Raw genomic sequence first — 18,323 nt, forward strand, 5'->3', positions numbered from 1 at the left:
CCCCTTTTCTGTGATGGACCAGAGATGAATATTTTAGGGTCATGAGGTTTCTATGACAACCATGAGTGCTACCGAAACACAAGCATTGCCACAAGACACACAGAAACTTGATTTACTCTAACAGGTCCTGTGACCTTAGCTTGCAAACTTCAGGTCCCACATTCTATGTAATAACCCAGCCTGCCCCACCCCTCCAATATTTATCTTTTGTTACTCTCATACATCTTCTCACCTACTGTATTTTTGAATATATTGGATCCTGCCAAGGACCTCATTAGATTTATAAATGTTTAACTTAGAAATGTCAAAAATAATTTTTATTCTCATTTTTATTAAAGTTTCCAATTTAAAAACAAACATAATGCTGCACAATGATTTTCTTTTCCTCGGGGAGAGAGTGCGGTAAAGACACAGGCACACATCATGCAAGGACTCATTAAATGCAATTCCCAGGTCTAGTTAGGTCACTGGAACAATTACCCTGCTATTTTCCTAATTTATGAATGGAGACACAACTCCAGTGGAAAGGCTCTATTTCAAGTGCAGTGGTCTAAGCAAGTCGAAAAAGAAATGGATGTTCATCAGAGGGAGGTCAGAGATGAATCTCTAAATGCGGTACTTGCTCTAGGGGACTGTGGCGGTCAACAGTATAACACGCCAGTCAAATCCCCGAACAGAAAGGCATTCAGGCATCATGCATAGACTGCCACTTCCTTTCATGAACATTTTACACTTAAAAAAAAAATACTGAAAAGGGGAGCTGGGAAGGCAGCTCAGTGTGTAAGAGTATTGTGCAAGCATGAGGGCCTGAGTTACAATCCCCTGCATTAACAGACAATGCAGGGCCAGGTATATGCACCTGTAACCTCACTCTAAGAGACAGCAGGATCACTTGTACTTGCTAGTTGTCAGCCTAGCTCCGGGCTTAGTGGGAGACTCTGCCTCAAGTGAATTAAGGCAGAGAGTGACAGCTGGATATACAGCATCCTCGTCTGGCCTCTGCGCGCACACACACACACACACATGTTCATACACTGTATAAATACACACACACACACAATTGACAAGATTGAAAGGTAACTCTTTTGACATTTTTATACAATACAGGCTGCTAGGAGATTGAAAACAAAGGACACACTGGAAGAGGGCACACGGGGACTTAGGAGCCAACAGCACAGCTGTAGCAGGTTCTCCATGAGTCTTGCAGAGTCTGCTCCACACATACTTACAGGATACAGGCATGTACAGTATCAACCACAGACACATGGCATTATGGATACTGGTGTAGCAGCAGGGATCTGAGCAACTCAAATACACAAAATTAGCACTTCCAAGTGGGGAAAAAAAAAGCTTAACAGCTCATTTGAAGAGAAAAACTATTCGTCTATTATTAACCCTTCTATAGAATAACCATATATATGGTTTCATTCCTTCTCATCTCTAAACTGATTAGAAATGTTAATATATAAGACAGACACAAGGCCTTTTCCAAAGAACAAAACTCTTACTACTGATTGTTAGTTGGTTGGCAAAATTCATGTTTACTTCTTGTTTCACTGTGTAAACTAGTTATTAAGGTATCAGAAACCAAGAGACTTAGAAAGACTTCTTAATACTTTCCCATTGGTGCAGTGATCGAGAAAAGACAGACGGCTCCATCTAGTCGATGGTTTAGTCTCCATGACACACACAGATACAGAGAGACTTTTTACCCATTGCCAGATGTGTGAGAACCATGTAAAATGAAGGAGAAAATAGTGTGGCCAGTTATGCACTGCAGTATGGATGGGAAAGGTGGCTCTGGAGTACACCACAGTGTTTTCTTTCCTTTTCTTTTTTTTTTTTTTGCTTCTTCTCTTTATTTATTTTTTTTAATTTATTTATTTATTAAGGATTTCTGCCTCCTCCCCGCCACTGCCTCCCATTTCCCTTCCCCTCCCCCGATCAAGTCCCTCTCCCTCATCAGCTTGAAGAGCAATCAGGGCTCCCTGACCTGTGAAAAGTCCAAGGACCGCCCACCTCCATCCAGGTCTAGCAAGGTGAGCATCCAAACTGCCTAGGCTCCCACAAAGCCAGTATGTGCAGTAGGATTGCCATTGTTCTTGAGTTCTCAGTAGTCCTCATTGTCTTGAAGTTTGCGTACAAATGGATGGAAATAGAAAACACTATCCTGAGTGAGGTAAGCCAGACCCAAAAAGAGGAACATGGGATGTACTCACTCATATTTGGTTTCTAGCCATAAATAAAGGACAGTGAGCTTATAATTCGCGATCCTAGAGAAGCTAAATTAGAAGGTGAATCCAAAGACAAACATATAGGCACCACAGTGTTTTCACTGGACCAGGTCACCTTGTCCCACAACAGAGACGTATTTTCTGGGCTTGTGTCTAATGTGCAAAGTTTAGCCCTTCACTGAGCCATCTCCCACAGAAATGGCCACGTGACAAGGCAGAGTGGAGCTGGAACAATCCGGGTGAACTGTGGTCTCCTAGATGGAGTCGAGACTCAGGCACAAAGGCTAGTGCCTTCACAAGGAAGGAATGGCGCGGCCATGAAAAACTGACAGAATCACGAAATGCGCAGCTAACATAGCACTTAAAAACCATTTTATTTAAAATGTGTATCAGTACAAACTTATCAAAATTAAACAAAAGATCAAATTAGGAAAATTCCCGTCACAAAAAAAGGACATCATTAGAAAGGCCACGTTCTCTCCAATGACATTTCCCCATCTATGACAAGCTGCTAAGTGTGACGTGCAGGGTTCGAGAGGGAAAAACCTCACCCCCAACACAGCTTGATCTTCAGTATTGTCTCTTAATGAAATGGCTTAATTAGACAGTTTCATAAAAATCAGCATTTACCAACTCTGACATGAAACAGAACCTTTCCTTTAAACTTGTAACTAAGGCTTCGGGTTGCAGTTTGGTGTGAGGCAGGCAGGATATTCAACACTAAGGCACAGGGTGAAATGTGTGCAGTGTACAAGTATCAGTGCGGGGCTCCCAGTGTGTACCACACTTTAGGACGTTCCTGGGTTATGAGCCTGTGGAAACTGCTGTTCACAGATGCTCAGACAGCCTAGCTGCATCCTTCTGGAAGTCCCTATGTTAAATAGAATCCTGTCTGAACTTGTGAGTCCTGCAATTTTCTATTATAGAAGATTAAAGGTTCACAAAGTTCTTGTGGATGGACCTAGACCAGGCTTCAAATACCGTCCCTATGCACATTATTTGGCCACACTGACTGTGGCAGAGCTGGCAGACCCTGCTACTGACAGCAAGAGAAGGTATGAAACTGCGATGTGATTTGTTTTACAAGGACTACAGGGTAAAATCAGCTTTAGGCACTCTGGATAGCGCATTTGAGAAAGTTCAGACTTCAGAGTTTTCAGATAATGATTCTTGTGTGTGACCCCTTCCCAGTGACAACAATTGCTTTCACAGTGATGAGGGAAGTGCTCTTCTTCACAGGAACTCAGGGGAAGCCATCACTTCTTTGCCACACTGGCAACAGCTTTCTTGGCTGCATCCTCCAGGTCCATGGCTGACGTAATGGGGAGTCCACTGTTTTTGAGGATGTTCTGAGCCTCCTGGACATTAGTTCCTAGCAGGGGGAAAAAATAAAAATTGCTAAATTCAGCTGCAAGTAGCACACTTGGTCACACTGGACAACTGAAATCCCTGGATACCTGGTTTCCCTTGATGACAACAATTTAATTACAATGCACGTGGCTTTTTACTGTCAAGCTCTGGCTTTTCAGAGATACCCAGATGACACCTGCCACTTCCCCTCTCCTGCTTCTCACTTTCACGAGCTTGCATTAGCTGACACTGCCTGTATTTTTCTGGCACTCCAACAATTAGAAATGAGCATTCCTGAAGATCATGGACACACAAGACGTTTCTCAGTAAGGAAGGAAACTTGGACTGGAGCTGTCTCTTCCCTGAGTCTGGGAGAATAGATCTGAAAGTGACTTAAGCATCTCACGAAACTGCTTTTGCATTCTTGTCCAGCTGCCAGGTGGCCCTCCCCTGTAACAAAGGCTCTGAAATACAGGCCATGGAGAACATGCCTTTCTGTGTGGGCACAGGTAGGAGCAGGCATTTGGTCAGCATGTCTCACATAGTGACAACAGCCAGGAGAGTGGGCAGTGAACACTGGGCCCCGTACCTCCTGTCAAGGGCCCCTTGATGGGCAATGACCAGGGGAAAGGATTAAAGCCCCCACCTCTGCCATGCATTTAGAGAATGGTGTTTAGTTAATCTCTTAACTTCCTTGAGTTTCAATTATTTAAAAAAAATGTTTTATTTTATGAGTGCTTTGCCTGCATGCATGTCTGTTCCCCATGCACATGCCTGGTGCCTACAAGGCCAGAAGAAGGCATCGGATCTCCTGGAACTGGAATTACAGATGGTTTTGAGCCACCTCATGAATTCTGGGAACCAAACCCAAGTCTTCTGGAAAAGCAGCAAGTGCTCTTAACAATGAGCCATCTCTCCAGCCCTGCGACTTCTTTAAATCTTTATTCACTGGCAGTTTCATACACTATATGATGAACCTTAGTTATTTTTACCCCATTACTCTCTCTCACATCCCTTCCGTCTTCTCAACAACTCCCTTCCTACTTTCAAGGCTTTTGTGTGTGACCTACTGAGTTTCAATAAGGCTGTCTGTATGAGTGTAGGTGAGATGGCATTACTGGATCATGGGCACCGAAGAAAGTATCACCTGTTCTTACAGCCAATCATTATCAGGAGTCCCTCTCGGAGGGGCGGAGCTTCAGTATCTATCTCCTCACAAAATTCTCTTCCTAGCAGCGAATATTTGCTATGTACTTACGCATAACAGGTATAATGCCAAGCAACTAAAATGCAGCATATGATTTTCAACAAGAGTATTGAATAGGAAGTCCCACGGTGCTGCTTTTATAAACAAAGCAAGTGAGTTTATTGGGGGGATAAGTGGCAGAGAGCAGCCTCACTTGCTCTATGTAATAACATAATTCTGCGTGTCCACACACGTCTTTGTAATATGAAGATAGCAACATAACGAGAAGAAGCATTTTGTGAATGGCAGCACCTCTGTGGCATTCATGGTGAGCTTTCCACAAAGATTCCTGCTTCCTTCTACAGTGTAGGGCTGGGAAGGAGCTGCCTGGGCTGTGACTATTTCCCAAGTGCTCCATCTGCTAAGTGGGATTGCAAGATAGAACTACCCCACAGATCGTGAGTGGATTCAAACACATGCTTGTAACTACCTCTGTGTGACTTCCACGCTTTCTCTGTTTTACTCTCAGCGATGTTAGCAGTAAGGGTAACTGGGAGGCACCCTTTAAGTATGGCAATGACTTCTTCAGCCTAGACACTTGATTATAATGGGAGCCCAGCACCTGACTCATTTGTCCACCCAGACCTGATGTGAATGAGAAAGAAATTTCTCCTTTACAAGACACCTTGTAAAACAACACAGAAAAGATCAAGTGATTAACTCTGCCTCCTGGCTACTGCATGCTTGTGTAACCTCCCCTTTGTGTAAGACTAACAGGGATGGGATGTCACTTCTAAGGTGAGACACAAACGCCTGTGCTTTCTGTCTTGCCCGCTTTAACACTTCTCTCTTCACTCTGCAAACTGACATGTTTCAAGCCACCCAATGGACAAAGTCTACTTTCCAAGTACACAAGCCTCTAGCCTACAGCTATGGAGGAATGAGGCACCCAGGGAACAGCATCCTATTGCCAACCATAGGAGGCAGCTTTAAAGTGAACTACCTCTTTAGCAAGCTGCGAGGTGTCTGCAGTTCTCCCTGACACACCTTTACCACAACCTGGTGAAGACAGAGTATAAGGAACAGCTAAGTCAGACACAGACTCCTGCTGTTGGTATGTAAGACATTCACAGCCCCTTTGTCACACTTTCAAATTTCAGAACAGCCTGTTACACACAGACGGGCCCAAAGCTTTGTAACATCGTTAACGCAACCCCAGTGTGCATTCTGATTCATTTGGTAAGGTTCGATTCTGGGTTCCCAGAGACTGAGAAGCAAGACAGGGTTAGACCACGGCATGTGTTAGGTTAGAGACTAAGGCGTTCAGATAGTCATGTGTAGGTGTGGCCCTCATGGAGCAATGACAGAGTGAAACCAAGGCAAGGCCTGACCTAAAATTACATCTGTGGATCAGAAATTCGATGTGTAAATTTCTGTCTCTTTCCAAAGAGAAATGGACTGGGATGTTCTCCCCAGGTATCCCTACCCCCAGTCTGCCAGAGACAAAAATCTAAGAAAAAGTGTAATAGCTTTTCCTTTTGAGCATTCTCTGGTTGCAACACCAGCTCCCCAGACCTCCACAACACAGCTGAGGAACATACTGTTCCTGGCTTCTTCTGCACCCCCCTCATGTGACTTTTGGGGTTAGCTCATTTTTCTCATGGTTTCATCCATTGAGAACTATTGACACAGAATTCTCTACTCACTATTACCTGTGTTCTCCTCCATGTCCAAAGATGAAATAAATGCTGATGTTTTTAAAACTCACTTAAGAAATTGCTTTTTCTTATGACCAACAACATAAATAATTCAGGTCCTTAATTAATATCATCTGCAGCATCTGGCTTAGCGGCAGTATTCTCAAGGGGAATGGAAAGGATGGATGCTAACATTCAGAAGTGTCGAGACAGGCCCCCACGGCCCTGCTGTCCTCTGCCCTGGATACCTACCCACTCAGTAGACCCTGTCTCTCACAGTCTCCTGGGCCACCTTCCCTGCTCCCACCTTCAACATCCCAACTACAGTAGGCCTGAAAAGGGCTGCCAGAGCCCTCCATGATCTCCACACTGTGACAGGATGAGTGCCAAGGGAGGGCATTTCCTACAGTCAGTGCGGGGCATTTCCACTTCAGGGTATCTTGTACATCAGTCACATGCTACACCTGAACTGATGGACAAAGAACAGACACGGTCACACATGGTGATGCCTGAGGGGAGAGATGTGCGCAGGTCCTTTTCTGGTCATCTTGCAACTAAGGGGGTTCTTGAGGGGCTATGTTCTTTGTGTCCTGGGGCACTCTGTCTGTCCTGGCGACCATTCTGTCTGCCCTGGTGACTCTCCGGGACAGGCTCTGACCTGCTACCAGTGCTCTCACCATGCAACTCCGTTGCTCAGAGGAAGCAAGGCCTCACCTGCAGGTTACCCTGCAGGTCAGGGGAAGGGGTGAAGGGAGTGGCTCCCCACTCTTTCCTCCTGGCAGCACCTTCAGTGCCACACCAAAACACCTGACTGCTTCATAATTCCAGGATCTACTAAAGTGAATTTTAATTGTACTCGCTGTTACACTTTAATTACAGCCTTAATTATTGAGCAAACCCAGCAAGCTTGGAAGAAGCAGGGTGAGAAGGGGCTGTAGCATTCAAACAGCCAAGAAAAAAGTCAGTCTGTGATGGGAAATGGATCAAAAGAGAGGTGCCATGACCAAACAGAAATCAGGAGGAGCTCATGGGGAGGACAACCAGAGACACAAGGAAGAGAGAGTCCTGAGGCACGAGCTGGAGAATGAGAGACGTGACGAGAGAAAGGCACGGAAAAAGGGCCTCCATACGGTGACGAAGCAGGGAGCTTGCCATGTGGCCTCTGCGCCTGCCACGTCCGTTCTCTTTGCTCCATCTCTTTGAAGTATTCTGGCTTTCCCCTGGATGTCTGGGCTTTGCCCACAGCCTAGCCCGACCAGCAATTAGTACCACTGGCTTCCCCCTTCTGGCCGAGGAAGCAGCTGGCGGGGAAAGAAAAGAAAAGTCGCAAAGAAGAGTGTAGCCGGTAAAAACCAGGTCACGGGAAGTAAGTACACCCTGGGCAAATGCCTGCGAGCTTCTAGATCCTTTGGCGAACGAACCGTATTATTGGAGCGTTTATTGGAGCGTTTGAGACTTCTTTGGCTTTCTGACCTCCATGGCTGACATCAATCCCTCAGCCCCCTTTCTGACTTTATTTCTAAATAGAAACCATCACAGCTACTTTCAACTCTGACATGGAATTAAGCGTTCCAAACAGAGTTTTTATGCCTGTGCACACAATTACAATGGAAATTGATCACTTTCCACATTTAAAGGGTGCTGCTGACATGCTCTAATATTTATTAAATGCTGCTGTGCTTTTCAGTGAGGCTGCAGGACAACATGCTTCATGGCCACTTCAACACAGAACTGATCAACCCGCACGGCTCAGTCTCAATTCTGGCTTGCCAGTCGCTTGGCCATGTGGCTCTCTACCCACTTCCAGGCCTTGAAAATGACAACATGGAGGGAACCAAAGGGGGCACCGGCTCAAAACAGAATCTTTCTCTGCTGCTGGAGGACATGAGAAAAATCATAGTCAGAATGTAAAAATGTCTCCACCACTTTTATAGTGGCTTCCTGCCACTGGGTGGAGGAAGAGAGCTTTAAACTGAGACACAGGGGTAATTTATCAAAACAAGCCCTGTGCTTCCTTCACAGGAGTGAAGGCAACACCAGAGCTGACAGGGTTTGGGTTACAGGCATAGCATTCCCCTCCCCCAACTCAGGCCCACCTTTCACCCCAGAAGCAAGAAGAAAAATCACACTCCAGTACAGAAATCTTTTTAATTATTTAATAAGAATTCACTTATATATGCATGTGTGTATATATACACGTGTGTGTACACATGTGCCTGTGAAGGTCAGAGGTCAACGTTGGGTGTCTTCCTCAATCATTCTCTACCTTACGCTTTCATACAGGGCCTCCCAATGAACCTAGACTTCACCAGTTTGGCCAGATTGGCTGACCAGAAGCCAACACCTACTCATCTCCCCTTCACTGCCCCCACCATCGCCACAGCGCAGCTGTTAACAGGTGTGAGCTGTGCACCCACCCTTAACACGGGCTCCAAGGATCTGAACCCAGGTCCTCATGTCTGTGCAGCAGCCACTTTACTAACTGAGCCAACTCCCCAGCATAACATTATTTTTAGAAGAATACAATGAAATCACTAAATATATACATTGACTACATGTTACCAAATCTTTAAAGAGAATATGATGGTAATAGGGAAAACAGTACACACTTGCTGCCTATATGTGACTAAGGGTTCCTAAACATCATAAAACCAAATTCTCAAAGCAAACCTAAAATCAACAGCATTTTTGCCCCATTTTACAGATCCTGGTAACCAAGGTACCAGGATATGTAGCAACTGACTCAATAACCCCAGCAAGTTGGAAGAGGAAGACTAGAGCTCAGATTTGTCTGACATCAAAACCATGTAACAGCCATGCACTGTGGAGCACCACGTGAACAAGAGTGCTAGCATTGTTTAGACTCAGCCTTCACTTAATCTCACTAGAGGAAGCTGAGCTAGGGAATTTACTTGGTCACTCAATCAGTGGGCTACCACAGGCCTGAGTCAGCCTCCTGTTATAAACCAGGGTGGTACACTATGGCTTTAGAGCTCAATGCAGGCTACAACCTCTTCGCATGCTACTTATAAGTTAAGAATAGTTTTCATATTTTAAAAGAACTGGGTGAGAAATAAGAATAATATTTTGTGATACATGAAAATTACATGATATTCAAATTTCAGTGCCCATAAATAGAATCTTGATGGAGCACGGCCAAACTGATGTGCTTGCAGACTGCTGTGTCCAACAATGGCAGAGCTAGGGCGGTGACACAGACAGATGGCTGTCTAACGGAGGCCCCTTTGCTATCCCTGGGATGGAAACAGGACACATTCTATACAGCAGCAAACCCCTGACAGTCCAGAGTCCCTGGCCCTCCCCCTCCACCTTGAGGGCCCATTGTTCCATGCCCTGTTCCTCCTCTCAAGTCATTAACATATAGAGAATGACTGTGGACAAATTCCCTTCCACAACAGCTCCAAAGAACATCAACATCTAGGAATAAATCCCAGCAGAGGCAAAGGCTCTATACTGAACTTTAAATCTCTGAAGAAGGACACTGAGGAAGACACTAGAAAATGGAAAGATCTCCCACGTTCAAGGATCAGTAGAATTAATATTGGGAAAATGATCATTCTACCAAAAGCAATTTAGAGTCAATATGCAATTCTAATCAAAATCTCCACAACATTCTTCACAGAAATAGAAGGAAAAAAACCTTCGCCACTTCATTTTTACTGTGAAGAAGCACTATGATCAAGGAGAACTGATAAAAGAAAGCATTTAATGGGGGCTTCCTTACAGTTCAGAGGGTGATTCCATGACCACTGCAGCAGGGAGCACAGCAGCAAGAAGGCGGTCATGGCGCTGGGGCAGGAGCTGCAAGCATATGTTCTGATCTGAGGCAGAGAGAGAAGTAACTGGAATGGCATGGGTGTTTGAAGTCTCAAAGTCCACCCCCAGTGACATACCTCCTCCAACAAGGTCCCACCTCCCAATCCGTACCAAACAGTTCCACCAACTGGTGACCAAACATTCAAAGATAGAAGCCTGTGGAAACCATTCACATTCAAATCACCATAAAAACATCTTAAAATTTACATGGAACCACAAAAGGCCTTCAATAGCCAAAACTGTCTTTAGCAAAACAAAATAAAACAAGGCTGGAGGGATTGTCATTTCAAATTTCAAGGTATATTATAAAGTTATAGCAATAAAAGCAGCCATAAGCAAGCACAAGAACAGACATGTTGACCAATGAAACAAAACAGGAAACCCAAATGAGCACACAATTAAAATCATCTGATATTTGTCACAGACACTGAAAACATAGTGCAGAAAAGACAACAAATGGTGCTCAGAACACGGGATGTCTACAGACAAAGGAAAGAAACTAGGCCTGTACCTAACTCCAAGTGGATAAAGCACCTCAATATTTTCATGGAAGCACTGAAACTGTTTGGAAAAAAAAAAAACATAGGCAGTACCTAAAAAGATACAGATGTAAGAAAGAACTTTCCAAGTGAGACTCCTTGACTAGGAATTAATGCCCACAACTGTCAAGTGGGATTTCATAAAACTAAAAACTGCACAGCTAAGAAAACAATTAACAGAGTGGGAGAGAATGTTTGCCAGCTATCCACCTGACAGAGGACTAATGTCCAGGATATGTCTTTGAGATGACCCACGTCTAAGGCTGAACACTCTGCCTGGCAGCTGCTAATAACATCCTACAGAGGGTCTTCCTAGTGTTAATAACAAGAGCTCAGATGGTAAAAGTATAATTTACATTTACTCAGTGCAGGGCCACTTAGACTATTGGAGAACTCACCTGAGCCTTACAATGACATTATGATGCTGTTACCTGTTTGTGTGTGGGGAAGGTGTAGGTATGTATGTGCTCATGCATGTGCCCGTGGTGTATCTGAAGAGGGTATATTACTCTGCATATCATATTTTCTGAGACAGGGTCTCTCGCAGGCATGCAGCTCACCATTTGCTTTGAATGGCTGGGCAGGAAGCTACTGGGATCATGCTGTTTCCTTCCCAGTGTTAGATCACAGGCATGGACTGCTATAGTGGGCTTCTGATTGGGTGCTCAGGGTCCAGACTTGGATCCTCATGCTTGAATTGCAAATACTTTACCCACTGAGCCATCTCATCAGGTCAATCAACACTGTCAGACTTTAACGCCCATATTACAGATGAGAAAGTTGAGATTTCACACTTGGCTTTATCCCCAAGTAGCTGAATGACTTGAGAAAGTCACTCACCATTTGAGGTTTGAGAGTCATTATTCTTGGGTGAGGATCGTATCAAAGCACCCTGAATCTCCTACATTTAATGAAAAGTAAGGTTGATACAAGATGGCTTGTGGAGCTCTATCACAGCCATGGTAAGAACACACACAGCGTGTGGACAGGATGTCTGTCTTCAGGACTGCTGGGGGAGGGACCAGCTTTAGTAGCAGAAGTCTCTGACCAAGGTGCATTCTTCTGATCACAAAAGCGAGGCTCAGGATCAAGTCTAATGTGTGTTCGCTGAGAGCTAATCCTAGGTGCATATGCTTTTGCTTTCAATTATGTTATCCCTCAAAAAAAGTAGCATAAATATTAATGCAAGCCATGTTCAACTGCAATATTAAATTAGAATGCAAAGAACCCTCTGGCAAGCAACACCATGCCGCAGCACTGTACCACTCGTATCATCTCAGGACTAGGACAGACCTTTGTTATTTTTAAAAGTTTTATTCACTCTTTGAGAATTCATACAGTGTGTTTTGATCACACTCACCCCCTCACCCCGCCTCCCGACTCCTCTCACACCCTCCCCCTTCCGTCTACTTTTTTTCCACCCCAGTACAATGTGTGCTGCCTATATATTTATGGATATGGACTTCCATTTAGAAGATACTGATTTTCCGGGCGCTACCCTCTGCAAAATAAATCTTACTCTTCTCCCAGCAGCTATCGGTTGCCAATAGGTCCTCAGCTAGGGGTGGGCTTCATGCTTCTCTGCCCCCTCTATGCTGGGATTTGCCTGTCGCGAGCTTGCTTGGGTCTTATGAATGCTGCAGGACGGATCTTCTGAAAAGACATCACAATCTGCAAGGCCTTTCATTCACACCGCTAGCATCTTCCTCTAGTTTCCAACCCTTGAGACCCCTAACTTACGGATAACGTAAGGTAACTTTGACCATGCCAGGCATCAGTCTAGATGCCTGAAGTCCTTGTTCCTTGCTATGGTTTGGTTAGAGCAAGCATGGCCCCCTCAAAGATTCATGCGTTGTGTGTTTGCTCTTCAGCATGGTAGCATTGAGTTGGCAGAAAGTTTAAGAAGTGGGTTCTAGTGGGAGGTAATGAATTATGTCATGAGGACTTACCCTTAAAAGACTAATTCAGGTTTCATGGGACTGGGTTAGTTTATCCTCAAATGCATTGCCACAGAAAGAGTGAGGCTGCCTTTGCTTTGGGCTCTTGTCTTTTTTTCTCATGTAGTCCAGGCTGGCCTCAAACTCTATGTAGCCAAGGTTGACCCTGCATTCCTCATCCTGTCTTCAGCTCCCAAGTGTGCGGTAACAGCTGTGCACAGGCATGCCTGCTCTCTTGCCCCCTGGCTTGCCAGATGATCTCTTCCAAACCCAACTCGGCCAAGTGTTACCATCCAGGCTCTCAGAGATGAGAGGTGCCAGCTCTTCACAAGTGGAGCTACAGAACCTCTTTTCTTGACTAAGTACCCAGGCCTAGGGACTTTGTTGCGGCAGCACAAAACATACACACAGACTGACTGAGAAGTGGCTCTGTAAGGAAGACAGGGGCATGACTGAGTGTGGACTCCATTGCTAATATTTTCCTTGAGAGAAAACTGTATTTGAAGAGCTTGATATTGCTTGCAAAATTCTAACCTGACTCTCATGAGACATTTCCATGCTGAGCTGGGAGCGTATAAGGAGTTTCCAGAACTCTAGGCCCTGCTGCTGGGCTCTTTTCCACTTCAGAGGTCTGCAAACTATGGCTCACGAGCCAGGCCTGCTCTGATGTCTGTTTTCCTACTAAAGACTTATTAGGACTCAGGCATGACTATCTCTTCCTGTATTGTCCAGAGCTGCTCCAACACTACCACCAGGACCCAAGGAACTGCAGGAGGGATATATGTCTGCAAAGGCCAAGGGCTGTCTCCTCACAAGGAAGCTTACAATCCGATGCCTATCCGCAAGTCTGATGGACTATGTGAGGCAAGAAGTGGCCTCATTTGGTTCTTGCCCTGTGTTCAGCTCCACTTTACTTCCTGTTCCTGTTAGAGTAGAAGGCTGTATTTCTAGAGGAGAAAATCCCCTGTATATTTGACATGCCAATGGCAAATGCTTGACTCGAAAGTCCCCACTATTCTTTTTGATATCTGTAATGCACCATCATGGCTGTGGAAACTTCTTCTGAGCTATGAAGAATCAGGATATTATTGGCACAACACTCCCAGCAGCCATGGCCAGTAAGCAGAAGGTAGTATGGGATGGAAGTTATCTGTCTTCCCTGCTCTAAAACAGTGTCATGGAGTCTATCTGGAGAACCCAAGAATAGTCTCCGGAACAGTCTTATTTCAGGTAAACCTGTTATGTATAAAACAAGGGACAGAATCTCCCTGCAGGTCTCCTCCTAATGACAAGGTGCCGATCAGTCTAACTTCCAGTGTTGCATGAAGAAACAGAGGCATGAGACATGAGTCGGCCGGTCACACAGATAATACCCAGAAAGCAGACAGTGAGTCTGCGTCAGATACAGCAGTCCTGGCGCCTACCACGCTCTAATCACTCTTCATTATAACTGTTCCACCCGGAGCTATGGCTCAGACAAATGGTGCCATGTGCTTGTTCTTGAAAAGACTGCCCACTACCCAAACAGACAAGCTCTGACAGAGCCAGCCACTCTAAGGGCAGAATGGTCTGAGATGTGCATTTAGGGACAGTATTGTTAGCATATCACCCCTGTTTCTTCCTCACCCACCAGTGTCTCTGCCGTGAGAAAGAGACGGTGGAGGGCATTTGACTGGAGCCTCCGGGACAAGCCCAGGTCACCTACTGCTCCGCAGGCTTCTGCTCTAGAGGAGGCACGCCTGTTGAAGTCAAGCAGTATGTGAGTCTAGGCCTGACAACCTGACTAAAGCTGGAGTTCACAGTGAAGAAGATTCACAATGAGGTGCAAGGTACATACTTAAATATCTTTTTGATTAGCAAATAAAGTAATATTTTATCTGCTCAGTTTTGATCTTCTCACCAAGATGAGAACTCTGATGGGAAACAATCTGCTGGGTTCCCTCAAAGACTTCAGCACTTGGACCTGGTTAGATGGGTTCAGAACAACAAAACAGTGGTTCTCAGATAAGTCAAGCAGACTTGTACCTGTGGGATCCAGCTTCTTTGGAAGGCAAAGACACACTGGCCTTGTCAAGTGCCCACTAGGGCAGAGGTACCAAGAAGAACACTGAAGACAGAGAGCACAAATATCCTGTTCAGAAGGCTTCTGGCCTCGGTGTCATTAGACCAGCTGTCTGTCACGTCTACCTCCATTAATCAACCTCGCCTAGAGATGCAGGGTTATCTTCTTTAGAGAAGACTTAGCTTACAGTTATGACAAAGCTGCAGATACCCAAGTGGCAGAGATGCTAGGTATGCACATTATCTATCTAGAGGTGAAATGAGTGAAACTTGAACTGCCTAAGGGAGTAGATTAATGCAGATTAAAAGTTTCGATTCACAGAAGCTCTCCCTATTTTGAGGAATGCTTCAGGCTAGCACCTGCGAAGCTGGTCTACAGATCAGGAGCAGCGCAGTTTAAATATTACTATCTGTTTATCCATCCAGACATGGGGAAGCAGCTGTAGGCGTGATTCCCTCCAGTGCCACATGTGGTCTAAACTGAGGAAGACGAAGTGAACAATAAGAAGGAGGGTCAGTGGGGGAAAAGGCAGGGCGCTAGTGATTAGAGGGAGGACAGGTGAGGGATACGTATCAGCGCAGTGAAGCCAGGCCCAGGCAGGACATGTCCACAAGGATGTTGAAGGAGGGGAGAGACGACGAAGGAATGAGACTCCGGTGATGTGGAGAGCAACGCGAGACGGAGAGTACAGAGAAAATAGGAACCTGGAGAACGGCTTGGGAAGAATGAGACCCAAACACCGGGGGGAAGATGCCTTTAAAAACCAAAGGAGGCAGCAGGAGGTGGAAGATACACTCAGACAGGCATGCGGATGACCTTTGCTAGGCACAGCACAAGAAGACAGGGCTTAAGGAAGAGAAAATGAAAATATAACTTGGTACCAAGCAAAAAATGAGAATAAGCACTCAAGAGGCCACTGAAACATGGAAAAGGGCAGAGGCCAGGGACATGGTCAGACAGAGCGAGGACCCTGCCTCTGCCGTGCATCACTTTCACCCTGCTCAGCCAGTACTGTCCCATCGAGGGCTCGGTCCTATTTGTCCCAATATGAACAGAAAACGCAGGCTCTAACATTCGTAAGGAAACTCTTAAGTCAGTCATAGTCCGCCCAGTCCAGTTGTCTTGGTGGGAGGCAAAGGCGGAGTTACTTCCCTTATTTCTCCTGTGGCCATAAGCCTGGGCATGGCACCAGACTTGCGAAGGGGTGGCCGTCAAGCAAACACAAATGAAAGCTTGGAGGTTCCTTCTTGTTACATTAAAATTCACCGATCTCTTTTCCATCAGCAGACAGGGAGGGAAAACAGATGCCTTACCAACTAAGCAAGAGCCATAGGATACCTTACATACTCCCCCTTCAGAGAGCTAGGAAGCATTCATGAGAAACTAAGGCTGAGGGAGAGGGTTGGATGAAGTCTGGAGTGAATGTATACTGACTGCTGCTACGTTAAGGACCCCAATGCCTCAAAACCATGAAAATGGTAAAGCCTTCCCGGGGTGAGGCACAGAGGAATGGCAAGGCCTTTTACTCAACCAAGTGTGAGTGTTTGGAAAGACTGTCTAGCATGTGCACACTGTCAGCCAAAGCTTCCTCCTATTGAATGTACAGCCTAAGAATGCTCTCCTCTAGACTTCCTACCAAGACCAGCTAACTTCTCTTCCCTGTGCTATACATAATGACCATGCTGAATTTTGGGCATAGTAGGTGTCCGCCATCAGAGTGTCCACCTCACCCCAGCTCTTCTGTATTGTGTCTGCTGTTTCTTCATCCCCACGCTACCCCAGTCAGGTCCGAGGACCAAGCACTGGAGGATTTGGTAGTAAGGGGAGCAACAAAGGATGCAGGCTTTTGAAGAGCTTTGGTAAAAGACATAGAAAATGCTTATACTGTGCTGAGACAAAGCGTTTGGTGCTGGGTGGAAAACTGAATTTAAAGAACTGGCTAAGGGAAACTTTCTGGGCTTATAATGGCTATTATTAGTTGTCATTATTAATGAGCTCAACTCAGAATCATAATACACATCTGATAAAAGAGCAAATTCTTCCCCAGGCACCTAAGAGAGGCAGGAATGCAGGGCAGACTTACATGGAAGAATGCATTGTTAGAAAGACACTGAAGGTGTTACAAATGTGGACACCACAGAACTGTAGAAATGGACACAGAAGCTACAGCTTTGCTAGAACACACCTGTAACACCAGATACAATTGTCCATCAGGCGTACACTTCTCAGCTGTACCACAGAGCATGCTGAACAGGTGAATTTTACAGGGTTCTGTGTACAGTCCAGGAAGGAAAGGCTTCATTCAGCAACCATGTTCCTGTTTACAAGGGTTCAAGCTCTCCCTGGCACGTGGCTGTTTACAAGGGTTCAAGCTCTCCCTGGCACGCGGCTGTTACCCAGAAGTCTTTTAGATAAAATGACCCTGGGTCCTGGCTGGTTGAGACACTGCAGACATTCATTTGCTCAGCAAGGCATGGAACTGTGATGGTATCGTTTTCAAAGGAGAGAAAGGCCGTTTGTAATCAGCATACAGCAGAGAACAAGGACTTGGCACACAAAATCCGGACGAAGCGAGCCAGGCTTGATGGACAAAAACTTCCCTTTTCAGGATGCCTCCAGTATATAGTGTGTGGGCCAGAGTGGTCATGAGATGGGTGGTGAAGAGTGAGATCTAAACAGGGAGGCGGGGTTTTCCAAACAAACAAAAAGCAAACAAGCAGGCTGTTCCATTATTTACAGGAAATAGACACTATTAACCTAGCAGGCCATCTGGCTTTGGAAACACTTGCTCTCTTGGTTATTAGAATTCTCACAGTTGTGTGGATCAGACACACAGGGGCTGGAGTGTCTCAGCCTTCAGGAGCACTGAGTCAGGGCTAGTGCCAGCAGGGATTCATGTTTGTTCCAGTTCTGGTGGAACTGCTTGACCACACATCACTCTCCCATATCCCTAGTGAAATGATTTCCCATGTCATTCTTCCCTGACCTCTACCTGTTCTCTGGGTCATTGCCATGCCACTGGAATCCTGGTCTGCTGTGGGACAATGGTTTCACCCTGTAAAGATTTGTTTCTTGCACTTGTTTAATAAAATGCTGATTGGCCAGTAGCCAGGCAGGAAGTATAGGTGGGACAACCAGGCAGGAAGTAGAGGTGGGGCAATGAGAACAGAATTCTGAAAAGAGGAAAGAGTCAGCCTGCAGTTGTCACCCAGATGCAGAGGAAGCAAGATGTGACTGCCTCGCTGTAAAAGGTACCAAGCCATGTGGCTAACATAGACAAGAAAAATGGGCTAATATAAGAAAGAGTTAATAAAAAGCCTAAGCTAATAGGCCAACCAGTTTATGATTAATGTAGACCTCTGCGTGTTTCTTTGGGACTGAATGGCTGTGGGATCTCTGTCAACATTGGTCCTTAGACTTAAAGCTCCCAGGCTCCCTCTGTTCTCTCTCTCTCTCTCTCTCTCTCTCTCTCTCTCTCTCT

At 45.5% G+C, this 18,323-nt stretch overlaps 1 protein-coding gene across 1 annotated transcript in view; it reads right to left on the reverse strand.

Annotated features, from left to right (window-relative positions):
- Window positions 1–2,658: 2,658 nt before the first annotated feature.
- Suclg2 (succinate-CoA ligase GDP-forming beta subunit) overlaps window positions 2,659–18,323 on the reverse strand; it is a 257,860-nt gene continuing 242,195 nt past the window's right edge. The window contains exon 11 of the mRNA XM_005364918.3: window positions 2,659–3,606. Within this exon, the coding sequence (XP_005364975.1) occupies window positions 3,491–3,606 (116 nt within the window). The 3' untranslated portion in view covers window positions 2,659–3,490. The remainder of the gene's footprint in view (window positions 3,607–18,323) is intronic.

Source organism: Microtus ochrogaster, unplaced genomic scaffold, assembly GCF_000317375.1.
Source record: "Microtus ochrogaster isolate Prairie Vole_2 unplaced genomic scaffold, MicOch1.0 UNK1, whole genome shotgun sequence".
Classification (NCBI taxonomy): domain Eukaryota; kingdom Metazoa; phylum Chordata; class Mammalia; order Rodentia; family Cricetidae; genus Microtus; species Microtus ochrogaster.